The sequence below is a fragment of the Polypterus senegalus genome, chromosome 7, assembly GCF_016835505.1.
Source record: "Polypterus senegalus isolate Bchr_013 chromosome 7, ASM1683550v1, whole genome shotgun sequence".
NCBI classification, from domain to species: domain Eukaryota; kingdom Metazoa; phylum Chordata; class Cladistia; order Polypteriformes; family Polypteridae; genus Polypterus; species Polypterus senegalus.
This window is the reverse complement of record NC_053160.1, coordinates 183,133,404-183,147,462: the sequence shown is the minus strand read 5'-3', so window position 1 is coordinate 183,147,462 and position 14,059 is coordinate 183,133,404. Positions and strand designations below refer to the sequence as shown.

General features: G+C 44.4%; 1 protein-coding gene across 1 annotated transcript in view; it reads right to left on the bottom strand.

Moving 5' to 3' along the window:
• The window catches only part of trabd2a (TraB domain containing 2A), a 204,580-nt gene that overhangs the window by 137,193 nt on the left and 53,328 nt on the right, over window positions 1-14,059 (bottom strand). Inside the window, exons 3-4 of the mRNA XM_039759691.1 lie at window positions 5,603-5,749; window positions 5,296-5,470 (exon numbers count right to left, since the gene is read on the bottom strand). Coding sequence (XP_039615625.1) covers window positions 5,296-5,470; window positions 5,603-5,749 — 322 coding nt within the window. The remainder of the gene's footprint in view (window positions 1-5,295; window positions 5,471-5,602; window positions 5,750-14,059) is intronic.

Genomic DNA, 14,059 nt, shown 5'->3' with positions numbered 1-14,059 from the left:
TGCTTTGTCACGCCATGTTTGCCTTTCCAATTAGGCAGTCATGTTCAATTTCTTTAGTTATTCGGTTAGACGTGCAGTCAGAAGGCGGATGTCGCGCGGCCTCATCTGTACATCGACGGGTGTCGTCAGGCCGAGTTGTGGATTCGGGTGTTTTGAGCCCTGAAATCCGCGTCTCCTGTGGCTCTTCTCTGTCAGCTCTCTGTATGCACCTTTTGCAGTTCATATTTTCATGAAAATGGCTGCCAGTTCTTTCAAGCTTACATCGACTCCTATGCTGCCATCATAAAACTGAACAACAGAGAGCACACAGAGCGCCCGTAACGGCGTATCGTTCACATTGACCACTCGTCCATTGATGTCATTGAGTGCCAATGTATAATCTGATGCTACAGAAAGGTTTTTCCCCTTGCATCAGGTAATTTTTATTTTTAAAAAGTGTGATGAATTTTCCACACACACCACACACATTTATAGTTAATCGGACTTATTATGGTTTATCGTAATCCAGGCCTTTAATGACCTCGCAGGCACAGCCATCAGCAGTGTGCCTGTTTGCGGTCGACCTCATCGAGAGGTTTACTCATTCATGTCTCTGGTGACTCTTCCTATGAAGTCAGTAGATGGACTGGGAGAGCATCATGAGGTCACCTGGAGAGGGGATATCTCAGCAAAAGGGCGAAGGTCCAAGCAGTGGCGTAGCTAGTGGGGGGGCATCTGTCCCCGGGCGCAGCATCCAGGGGGCGCCAAATTGATGTTAGGAAATTTTAGAATGAAATGTTTTCCATTTTTAAATGCACTAAAAAGTAAATAAAAAACATTTGCATACTCCGTCCATCACTCCATCAGTATGAGGATATGTTTTTCTTGTTTTTTGTCGCTTTCTGATTTCGAAGCACGTATTAGTTCTATGTACCCAACAGACAATAATTTATCCCCTCCACTACTCTAGCATGCTTGACTCCCACCCAGGAACATTTTTGACGTTATTAAACAGGTCGCGCGTCTGACATGAGGCCCTACCTTGTCTAAGTTGCTGCAAACGCCATTTCTGTGTGCCAAGTGATTTGTGTTTATGTGCCTGATAGACAATTGATTGGGCCGTGGTGAAGTATTCTAGTAGATGGCTGCAAAATTCTAGACGTTTCCCCATCATATTTTCGTACGAATAAATTGTAAGTAATTTATACAGTTTTTACAAATATATAATGATTTTGCTTTATAATGTGCTATATACTTTCTTTAAAATCATGCGGAAAACGAATTTTTTCCTACAAAAACTAATGATTTTAAAGAACACGAGGCGGCGTTATCATTTTCGGAGACTTTTTCATAAAATACTATTATTTTAAATACATTTTTTTTTATTTTCTTTCCTTTCCCCGTTGCATTTTGGCAAACAGGAGGGGGCGTGAAATCTTCAGCCTAGCTACGCCTCTGGGTCCAAGTCTTTAGAGTCCTGGTGCTTCCTGTCTTGCTATATGGTTGCGAGACATGGACACTATCCAGTGACCTGAGACAAAGACTGGACTCCTTTGATGCTGTATCTCTTCGGAAAATCCTCAGGTACCGTTGGTTTGGATTTGTGTTGCTCACAGAGTCCCGAATGAGGCACATTACCTGCACTGTGAGGGAGCGTCAGTTACCACACTATGGCCATGTGGCGCATTTCCCCGAGGGTGATCCACCTCGTAAGATCCTCATTGTTGGGGACGCGAGTGACTGGACCAGGCCAAGGGGTCACCCGCATAACACCTGGCCACGGCAGATAAAGCGTCGTTTCCGGAGGGTGGGACTGCACCGCGTGTCTGCCTAGGGGGTTGCAAACCGGGATCCCGAGCTGTTTCGTCGTGTAGTGGGTGCGGCAATGCGCTGTACCAGTGCCTGCTCACCAACTTGACTTGACTTGTAATCAGAAGCTTGCCATGTGTCAGAGCAGGTTAACGAGAGCCCCTCTGATCTCTGCAGTTCAGAATCTCCGCCCCCTGCTTCGAGCTCCGCCTTCACAAGGTGTTGGATTGGTTTAGAAACGTGACACTCGGTGTGCCGTCTAATTGTCCCCACCCACTTTTGAGCAAAATCCACTCGTGGCTGTCTCTAGGTGTTTAGATGATACTGGACTGTCTGGTGGGGAAGAAAACACCCCGAGGAAGACAGGAATAGTTCAATCAGTTAGATGAGTACCTGAATTCTACGTTGCATGGCAGAAGAGCAATGTTACTTTTTTTCTATTGGCTATTTAAAATTTCTTCTTCCTCCCCCTTCCCCTTATTTATAAAAACATAAACAGAATATCATTATTTTATTACGCTAATGGGCCATCTGTTTCTGTGTTGTGTATGTGTCAGATGGACCCTAAAGAAGTGAACGGTCATCGTTCCTGTGACTAACAGACACGTTCCTCAAGAGGAAGTTGTCGTCGGTCAGTCTTATGGCAGACGCCTGTATGAATAACCCACCGTTAGAGCAGAACAGCTTTGCCGCCTTTTAACCCTTAGTAGCTTGCAAGCAGTTCATTTTTCTTTCTACACAACACAACAACAAAACATGGATAGAAGTGAATGAAGAAGACCTGCAGAACCAGTGAATCGTGGTAGAGGATGCAAGACGAGCAGCTTTGGCTCAAAAAGCCTGCAAAGCTACGGTACAAGACGCTGGATTGTCCCACAAGAACGTATCGGCTCTGGGGTCAACCACATCCAGATGTTTGCTAAGGTGAAAAGTAAGGGGGTGGTAGAGAATGAGGCACCATATTAGCAGCAGGGGACACCAGGCTCCACCAACGTTGCCCTTTCTCTGTCACCCTTGCAGCGGGCAGGTTGTCCCAATATGTTCCCACAACCCCAGTGATTTATAACACCCTAACTTATTTTTATTTTTTTATAATTCTGACAATTCAGATGATCCAAAGGGTTAACAAAGAAATTTTTAGAACCCCTGGAACCCCCAACCCCCCCTTATTTTTCACTCAGTTTGAGGTCCCCTGATCTTCATGCAGATGGTTTTCCCTCCTGCATCGGATAGCAACTTCAGTAAAGAATTTTTTCGCTCTCCTTAATACTTTGCCACTGTTCCGCAGGACACCTGTGTGTCTTCTTTGGCTCCATCATGGACCCCCAATATTTACCCGGCACCACTCTCACACCCACAAAGTTAATTTTCTGGAGATCTCGATAAAACGAATCCGTTATCTCGAGGAAACAATTTAAAAAAATAACAATATAGCACGTCCTCTCTCGGCTTCTGTACATTGCAGACTAACAAACCATAAAATTAAATAACGTCTGAGACTGGCAACCATTGGTTTCTAATTACGCAACTGGGTTGGAATGAAAACCTGCAGCCACGGCGGCCCTCCAGGACCGACATTGCCCACCCCTGCTTTACATGTTTCATAATGATGGCCGGTGGCAGCAATTCAAGAGATGCCCACCAAATCAACAAGCTGTTTAAGAAGACAGGCTCAGTTATGGGGCCCATTGGAGGGAGTAGTTTAGCAGAGAATGAAGACAAAACTTTGAGCCATTATGAACAATGCTGCACATCCTCTCACACAAACACTGAGGACTTTCAGGCAATTAATTATTCAATTAGCTGGAGGGCTCCTTTGTAGCTACAGCAGTACGCCTTTATAACGCCTTGCCAGGACTGCTCTCTCATCGTTAGCCAGACTCTTTATTCTTTTTTCTGACTCTTATGTGTGTTTAAGGGGAGTTGTTGTTTGTTTCTGTAAAACGTTAAATGTCCACTTGGGACAAAGTGAAGCACTATCTATGCAGCTTCCTTCATATCTGTTATCTGCCTTTCTATCTATCATATACTCAGTGCCGTCGCTACGGTTGGTGTCACTCAGTGTGGTAACCAAAGCCGGTTTAAGACCCCCACGGACTCCCGGGTGACTTGATCAATAGAGCTCCCTAGTAGAGAGTTGATCACACTTTAAACAATGCAGTGCACTAATTCACACTAGTGAACGATCGAGTGTTGAGCACAAGGGTTTGTTTTCAGCCCAAAACACTGCACAAAAATTTTACAGACAGCCATTTTGGGCGTCACTTTCTCTAATGGTGTCGGTCCACACCCCTACTAACACTTCCTCAGAGATGCCACTGCATGCACTGTGTCACGTGAGGTAACCGATTCCACCCCAGGGCGAGAGGTGGCGCCGTCACCAACAGTATCGTCTCATTTTGCTCAAAGGAGATGCTCAGCCCTGACCGTAATGCTCAGAGCAGGCCTCACCACTTCTGGTTGGGGCATCTTAAAGAGAGACGGTCACACAACATGGTGTCTCATTCACAATTTGGGGTCAGTGAAAGACAAACTCTTTTTTTTATATTGGTCAGTATGTCCAGTTTCTTGGCACACTTTGAGCCTCTTAGTAGGAACTGAGCATCGTTTAAGTGCCACAGCCTACCTGAGTATTGTTGCTGACCTTGTCCATCCCTTTATGACCACCATCTTCTGATAGCTTCCTCCAGCAGGATAACACGACATGTCACAAAGCTCAGATCATCCCAAAATGGTTTCTTGAACATGACAATGAGGTCACTGGACTCAAATGGCCTCCACAGTCACCAAATCTCAATCCAGTAGAGGACCTTTGGGATGTGGTGGAACGGGAGATTGGCATCATGGATGTGCAGCCAACAAATCTGCAGCAACTGTGTGATGCTATCCAGAGCCATCTTAACAACATCATAGGCCTCCCTGGGCAAAATATTGCGCTGGAGGTCCCTGTTTTGATAGCAAAACAGAAACATACATAGGCATCAGGAACATCATGGACCTCCCGGCCAGTGCCCACTGTGCCCATACGTTCAGACGGCCCTAATGCTCTCATGTCAATATGGACCCACGTCTCCAGCACATTGGTGAATCGATGTCATGAAGGATTATGGGCAGTTCTGAAGGCAGAAAGGGGCTCCAGCCCGGTACCAGCAAGGCGTACCTAATAAAATGGCCGGAGAGTGTATTTACTCGTGCAAATCAATTTTGGAGGACAACGTCGGCCTTTTTGTCTCGCTCTTACTGACTTAGCATGCTGTCCTCGCTTAGCTTGATGATGACCAGACTCTGGTGTGAACAAAGTGCAGGCTCACCTCTGGAAGGCCAGCTTGGCCTGTTCGAGTGCCAACGTTAAGGTAGAACCTTCAATCGATTTCAGAGCGTCTGACCCGATGCTGCAGTATGCCACCCCAAGAACGCCGTGATGAACAACAGGGACGCCAGCGTCAAACAGAAATACACAGCAAACTCATTTTAGGAGGAAAAAAAAAATAAAAAGTCCCAACTCACCGGCTCCAAACGCGAAGAAGAAGCTCTTGTCAGGATGCTCCTCCAGCAGGGCCTTGACTCTCCTGCCCATCCGCTCGTTCCGCTTGTAGATGAGCTCCTGTCTAAAGTAGCTGTCGATCTCCTGGGCTGTGGTTTGCTCGCTGGGGGGCAGTGTGACGTTATTAAAGTTGGGCACCTGGAGGGGGAGGAGGTAAGGACAGGTTCAGCTTTCATATTTGTGTGGCTCTTCCCGGGGGGAGGCCGGACATGAAGGATCTCGGGTGAGTACTGCGGAGAGCAGTTAAAGAAGGAGGGGGGCACAACTCACTTGTGACGTGTCATGGTTGAATATGATGGAGTTGAGGTCGCCGCAGTTGTAGTGCTTGATGAGGTCCTCTGTGGTGTAAGGCACTTGAAGGCTGCCGGCCCGCAGACTCTCCTGCTGAAGCAGCGTCTGATTCAGGGCAAAGATCACCTGAGGAACCAAAATGGACAAACACGTGAATTTAAACTGACAAGACGGGTAAGGGTCTTGCTAAGTGGTTGCCACAGTGTATCATCTTGTTCCATATTGTCCTGTCCTCATCATCTTGCTCTGTAACACCCATCAACTGCATGTACCCTTCTCTTAGGCCTTCCTCCTCTCCTCTTCCCTGTTAGCTCTATCCTTAACATCCTTCTCCCAATATCCCCAGCATCTCTCCACTGCACATGTCCAAACCAACGCAATCTCGCCTCTCTGACTTTGTCCCCAAACCGTCCAACCTGAGCCGACCCTCTAATGTCCTCATTTCTGATCCTGTCCATCCTCGTCACACCCAATGCAAATCTTAACATCTTTAACTCTACCACCTCCAGCTCTGTCTCCTGTGCCACCGTCTCCAGCCCATATAACATAACTGGTCTCACTACCGTCCTGTAGACCTGCCCTGTCACTCTTGCTGATACCCGTCTGTCACAAATCACTCCTGACACTCTTCTTCACCCACTCCACCCTGCCTGCACTCTCTTCTTCACCTCTCTTCCTCACTCTCACACGCACATGTATTCTGTCATGGTGGTCCTACTGACCTTCACTCCTCTCCTCTCTAGAGCAGATCTCCACCTCTCCAGGGTCTCCTCAACCTGCTCCCTACTATCGCTACAGATCACAATGTCATCAGCAAACATCACAGTCCACGGGGACTCCTGTCTAATCTCGTCTGTCAACCTGTCCATCACCATTGCAAATAAGAAAAGGCTCAGAGCCGATCCCTGATGTAATCCCACCTCCGTCACTCCAACCGCAGACCTCACCACAGTCACACTCGTACATATCCTGTACAACTCTTACATACTTCTCTGCCACTCCCGACTTCCTCATACAATACCACAGCTCCTCTGGAGGCCCCCTGTCATAAGCTTTCTCCAGGTCCACAAAGATGCAATGCAACTCCTTCCGGCCTTCCCTATACGATGAACTTGCTGGGTTCCCAGCCAGTCCTGGACAAGTTACCAGTGCTTTGAAATCTACACGCACTAGTAGATGATGTTCTCTATAGTGGAATGATTGACTTATTCTTGTGTCCCATGCCAGACTCCTCGGTCACCTCAACCTTCTTTCTGAGGGCTTTAGAGGGCTCTTTGGATCTCAGCATGATGACACCACACACATCAATTGCAAAGAGAAGAGCTGACCCTCGTTATCTGTAGTCAGATCTGCCTGCAAACTTCCCATCATTGGCACCTCATCTGGAACACCTGAGTCTAATCTGATGGATGTGTAGTTGTGATAAATGGGACTTTTTCCATGTGACAAGTCTGCACTCTCACTCATTTAGATGATGACAATGAGTACACCATGCTAGTTTGGTGTGTCCACCTTGACCTGTAGGCCCTGTTTGCATGAACATCTGATGTTTCCCTGTTCAAATATGTTGAACATTTTTGAAATCCCTTGTCAGGGGGTCTAGACATTGTGATGGGCAGCCACAGCCATCGCCCGACCAGGATGCCAACAGGATGGAAGGACCAGGGAAGAATGAGCACCCTCTCCTGGGATGCTATAAGGACAGCCCTCCTGGGCAGCTGTGGCACCACAAATTCCTGCAGGGCAGACTGGAAGTGGGAGTTTGGGTTCTATGTGGGATAGATGGATATTTCAGCATAGCTGGCAGGATTAGACAGATAGATAGATAGATAGATAGATAGATAGATAGATAGATAGATAGATAGATAGATAGATAGATAGATAGATAGATAGATAGATAGAAAAGGCACTATATAATAGATAGATAGATAGATAGATAGATAGATAGATAGATAGATAGATAGATAGATAGATATGAAAGGCACTATATAATAGATAGATAGATAGATAGATAGATAGATAGATAGATAGATAGATAGATAGATAGATAGATAGATAGATAGATAGATATGAAAGGCACTATATAATAGATAGATAGATAGATAGATAGATAGATAGATAGATAGATAGATAGATAGATAGATAGATAGATAGGTGTAATATACTTTATAAAATTCTACGTATAGGTGCTGCTTTCATAAAATATTAAAGTAGAATGGCAGATAGCCATAAAAGGCACTATATTGGGAAGACAGAAGATAGATGTAAAAGGCACTATATTGGATAGTTAGATAAATAGATAGGATTGATTATAAATGGGGAAGGCACTAAATAAAATGCTAAGAATAGGTAGCTATGAAAGCCTATATATAAAATACTAAGAATAAATAGATCAATAGGTTGGAAGGGCACGATATTAAATATTAAGAAAGAATAGATAGATAGATAGATAGATAGATAGATAGATAGATAGATAGATAGATAGATAGATAGATAGATAGATAGATAAAGTTCACCAAGAGTCACTGTTTATTACGTTAAATTTTATTAGGTGTGCCCGGGCCCAAAGCAGGACCTGCCCAAGAGTCGGCACGGGAGCGCGGTGGGCCTGTCAGGACGTCGCCTCCTTCTGAGCGTGCGGAGTTTTGTTTTCAAAGTAAACAAGCCCGTGTGAGGCTGAATGAGTTTCTTCTGGTCGAGGCCCCCAATGTATTTTATTATACCTATGCCCCCCCCCTTCATAGGCTCATCCCCTCCCCACTTGTATTATTCTTCTTCCAGTGAAGTGCTGCTTGCCTTTCTTTATTTGCCTCTTCTCACTTCTTTACAAAAAAAAAAATCAAAGCAGTACCAAAATGTTTTTGGAGAACAAAAGTAACAAGTTTATCAGAAAGGATTTTTTCCCTTTCTTCCACAGTGGAAAGAATCGATTAAAGGCCCGTGTATATAGATATTGCTGCAGGCCTCGCTCTCTCATCCTAGGAATTTCTTCAGCTGTCAGGTGACACTTTTACTTATTCTGTCATTGTTGGAGCAGCCTCATTGGATAAGGGGGCAGAGCCCAGCAGATGCCTTTTTGTTTGGGACAAAAGACCCCATGCCATCCTCTCAACTCCCAGCACTTTCATCCGCGTCTGATCAAAGCGCCACTCTGCATATGAAAGGGGGCCGGCATTATGCGACTCAAATTAGCCTATCGCCTCCCCGCCAGCCTCCAAGCCCAACAACAAAAACTCTCACATCTGTTCAATCCAAGCCTCATCTTCTGGGTTTTTCTCAGCCCTTTGCTTTGAGGGCCTTTCAGCCCCTTAAATTATGGAGGGGGGGGGTGGTCGTCGAGATGTGGATCACTCACAGGAGAGCGAGAAGGCGAGAGGAGTGCTGGAGTGCCAGTGAATTACATTTCTGCCTGGGCTCCCCCCTCTTGTTTCCCTGATGCGGGTCACTGCTTCTGTTTTCTCAGTCGCTGCTCTTCTTTTCATTTTGGGTAAACTGTTCCCTCTGTTTGTCTGCACACGCAGCCCAAATCAAAGTTGGCTCAAATTAAAGCCACGTCGCCTATGAAAGTCAATAATCCTTTTTTGTCATGTTAATTCTTCTTGGGGTGATGGCAGAGTGATGCTGTGGATCTTGTGCTTTTTTTCTCTTTTCCTCTTTTTTTTTTTTGGGGGTTGTAGTGAATTGGGGAGGGTAGCTGGTCTGAAGGAAAAGCTGAACTTTGTCTCCAAGAGCAGAGCAGAGCAGAGTAGAGCGCCGCCTCAGAAGTTTGTGTCCACAGCCCCTCTGAAGGTAATGAAGTGAAAGATCACAGGCACACTGATTAGGCCCTCACATACATCCAGGGCTCTTTTGTTTTTGTGAAGAGGGAATGGGGTGGGCTAGGGGGTCCCCTGATGGGTTCATCCCCAACTGGAAGTGCTGCTGCTTCCCAGGTGCAGGAAAGAAAGAAAGAAAGAAAGAAAGAAAGAAAGAAAGAAAGAAAGAAAGAAAATTGCAATATTACATAATATGAAAGACACTATAAATATTGGAGTAAGCAGTGAAAGAAAGAAAGAAAGAAAGAAAGAAAGAAAATCATAATATTATGTAATATGAGAGACACTATAAATATTGGAGTAAGCAGTGAAAGAAAGAAAGAAAGAAAGAAAATCATAATATTATTTATTATATTATATGTGATATATTTATATTAATATGCGAGACACTATAAATATTGGACTAAACAACGAAAGAAAGAAAATCATAATATGTAATATGTGAGACACTATAAATATTGGAGTAAGCAGTGAAAGAAAGAAAGAAAGAAAATCATAATATTATTTATTATATTATATGTGATATATTTATATTAATATGCGAGACACTATAAATATTGGACTAAACAACGAAAAGAAAGAAAGAAAGAAAATTGTAATATAACGTAATATGAAATAGACTATAAATAATGGACTAAGCAGCTAAAGAAAGAAAGGAAGATTATATTACTTACTGTGAAAGGCACTATATAATATTAAGCTGTGCAGATTTATATTGGGCTAAGTTCATTCAAAGAAAATGAATAGTAAAGAAAGAAAGAAGGATTTGATTTACTTTCTAATGGTACTTCTGATGAAAGGCACTATATAATATTATGGTGGACTAAGTGGGTTACAAAAATAAATAGTTGGAGAAAGATATTTGATTAATAACGGTGCTTAATATGAAAGGCACTATATACTGTAATAATGTAACCCCACTTTTGAGTAAGCAGCCACATAAAACAGCCAGCTACACAAAGAAAGTAAGAGGATGTTTGGCAGTTCTCCATATTCTGAGGTGTGCCAGTCACTCTCCCTAATCGTGGTGCCAGAGACTGGTGACGTGTTCCATGTTGACGAGCACATGTAAGTAAGGGTTTCCTTTTGCTCTGTACCTGTGACAATAAGGACCCCATAATAACCCTATAATGAAAGGCACTATATAATATTAAGCCATGCAGCTCTACATTGCACTAAGCATCTAAACAATACAGATGACTTGTAAAAAAGAAAGAAAAAAATGTAATGGTGCACGGCATTGTGAAATATTAGGCTGCACAAATCTGTATTGGAATAATAAAGGTACAGACATTTGGTAACTGAAAAAAGAATAAAATGAAGACTTTCTACCAGCACTTACTATGAAATACACACGTCACAGATCCAATGTAAAAGGTGCACTGGGGATGTCACTTACGAGTGACACGGGTACCCCGACTCGTCTTCACCCCCACCCTCAGCCATACAGACCTTGATCAACCAGACGAGCAGTGATGTCACCCAAGGCCCGCCCCTCACCCACCTCCTGTGGCCCCTCTGCCAATTAAACGCTGCTGTCAGATATCGACCAGCCCAGATGAGGACACGCCGGTGTCTGTCCAGCCTGTGCTTTGCACCGACCTCATTTGAGGAGACAGCCCGTGGCACACCAGCCTTTCTTAACACTTTGTTTGTCTCATTTTTCCAGATTACAGTGCAGCTACAGAACTCGACATTGGACTACGCAGGGATGGACAGTTGACATCCAGAGATAGAAGGATTAGATTAGATACAACTTTATTAATCCCATGCTTGCTGAGAGTCTCCTTAGCAAGTCCAGTCTGCTGTGGACCTTCTTGTCCAGCGCCACTGTGTGGTCAGACCGGTCCTGTGTGTTAGTGATGTGAACCCCCAGGTACCTGTAGCTCTGCACTACTTCCGCACCCTCCCCCTGAATGGTGACTGGTGGTCTGAGAAAGAAAGAAGTGGTTGATAGTAACACTCCTTTTAATGGACATTACATAACAGAAAACCACTGTGGGCTTTTACCCCCTGCATGACTGTCCAGGGTTGCATCTAGCAGTGCTGGGATGGGCACCAGTTCCCCCTGAACCAGTTTAAATGGCTAAGAAACTAAATACAAGAACGGCGAACGTGGTGATTTATGACAAAGCTTAATACGAATGATAGTATATACAATATCATGTGCCGCAGCCTTAAACTGGACTAGATTTTCAAAAGAAAAAGAAAATGGTCGGGCAATACACAAGGACTGAAAGAAAGAGATGACAGCTATTACCTTGCAATGAAAGGCACTATAAACTATTTGAATTCCGATAATAAAGAATACAATATAATATACAATCACTCTTACTATTAAGGCCTTATATTTGGCAATAAAGAAATGCTTAGCATAAGAGGTGCTACATGGCACAACAGCGGGATCCACCACTTCATTTGTGTTCAGGAGTGACACCAGTGCCATCCCAGTTAATGACAGAATCCACCAGATGTGTGTCACAGATGCCGATTGGGATGTTGGACATTGAAAGGACAGTTAAACTGGGATTGGAGCTCATGACCCAGTAAAGCAGTGCCTATTGCCTCACATACCATTCTAGGCACTCGGTCTGATGTGTCCTCTGTTGCCCACCTTTCCAGCCCCTCATTTGGAGTCTCACATGGTAATTTCGAAACAGATGAGGCCACCTTGTGACTGGTGAGAAGCTCGCTATCACCTACTTAGCTGCTGGGTGCCAAAACTAACGGTGGCCAAGGCCTCCCATGGCACACGTCACGCTGTACACTCAAACAGGAAGGGCCATTTGCAGTCACAGCTTGGACCACCGGCCCACGACGTTTACATTTTGAACTTTGACTGATGACCTTTGATGCAGTGATTCTAAACCTTTGTTGAGTCTCGGACGCCTTTAAGAATCTGATGAAAGCTATGGACCCCCTTCCCCTGAAATATTCCCATAATCACAACTTTGCATGCAATTAATATAACGTACTTTATTTATCGAGATTTGATTGTCTCACGGGTGGCGATGTGGCAGTAAAGAGTCCTGAGTTCACCTCCCGGGTCCTCCCTGCGTGGAGTTTGCATGTTCTCCCCGTGTCTGCGTGGCTTTCCTCCCACAGTCCAAGGACATGCTGGTTAGGTGCATTGGCGAGCCTAAATTGTCCCTAGTGGGTGTGTGTGTGCCCTGTGGTGGGCTGGCACCCTGCCCAGGGTTTGTTCCTTCCTTGTGCCCTGTGTTGGCTGGGATTGGCTCCAGCAGACCCCCGTGACCCTGTAGTTAGGATATAGTGGGTTGGAGAATGACTGACTGACTGACTGTCTCATACACATATGACATGGATGGTGACCGTTAATTTTTCTTGTGTGATGTTTCTCTCCATCATTTTTTTTGATGCATGCGTTATTTTTCTCATGAATATGTAATTCACGCATTAGGCTTAGGTGAGATAAATACGTGCGAGGAAAAATAATATGCGAGAAAAATAAAAGCGAAAGACGTTACGCATAAGAAAAATCAACAGTACCGGGCTGTATAGTGAAGATAGATGTTCATTTTAATGGGACCCTCACAGACCCCATGAAACCCATCCATGGATCCCCTAGGCAGGGGTGGCCAACTCCAGGCCTGGTGGGCCGCAGTGTCTTCAGGTTTTCATTCTAACCCTCCTCCTAATCAGTGACCAGTTTTCATTCCTAATTAACTCCTTTTCCCTTCATTTTAATAGCCCTGTTTTTAAGGATTCAGTCCTCTCCATTAAACGACAGCCAAACAGAAATGAGACATGTAACGAGCTAATGGATGACCAGCTAAACTGGAAAATCAAACTTCAGCCAGTTTCACTCCAGCCAGTTTCTTTATGAGAAGCCCATTCTTGCTGTTAATTAAGCTCTTTATTTAATTCCACTGCCTGTCGCTGGGTCTCATTCTGCCACAACACACATTTCCAAAACTGTGGATGTTCTGTTTTTTCTAAGAACACCGTCAAAATATTATGATGACCTGAGCAGATCAACCTTACTGAGACCTTCACCTTTCTGTATTTTCTGATACTCTGGTTAGCTGGTCACACGGCGGCTTGTTTTGTGTCTCACTATTGTTTGGCTGCTAATTAAGGAAAATGAAACAACTAAGAGGCCTGAGTCAAGTGAATTTAAACTAAGCCAAAAGAAGTTAATTAGCAGGAAAAACTGGTCACTAATTAAGAAGGTGGTTAGAATGAAAACCTGCAGCCACTGCGGTCCACCAGGACTGGAGTTCGACACCCGTACTTTAATGACACGTCAGTTTAGTTCAGTTTAAAGACATGGGGCTCCTTAGCCTTACTTGGCAATGCTGTGCGCGGGGCACCGCCAACCCTGATTAGACGTCCACAAATCACAAGTGCAGGGTGCAATCGCTTCCACGGTGGGTTTGACACACAGCGCGGCGCTAATAAAAATAATTTAGTTCCTATTCCAAATATCAATAACGCACATAGTACTCATCTTGGCACCTCCGAAACATTAAATATGGCACTATTGAATGTTAGAGCTTTAACTAACAAAACGTTTTTTATCAACGATCTTATTAGTGATAAAAAAAATAGATTTTATTGCACTAAATGAAACGGATTAGCTCAGATGGCGCGTCTGTTT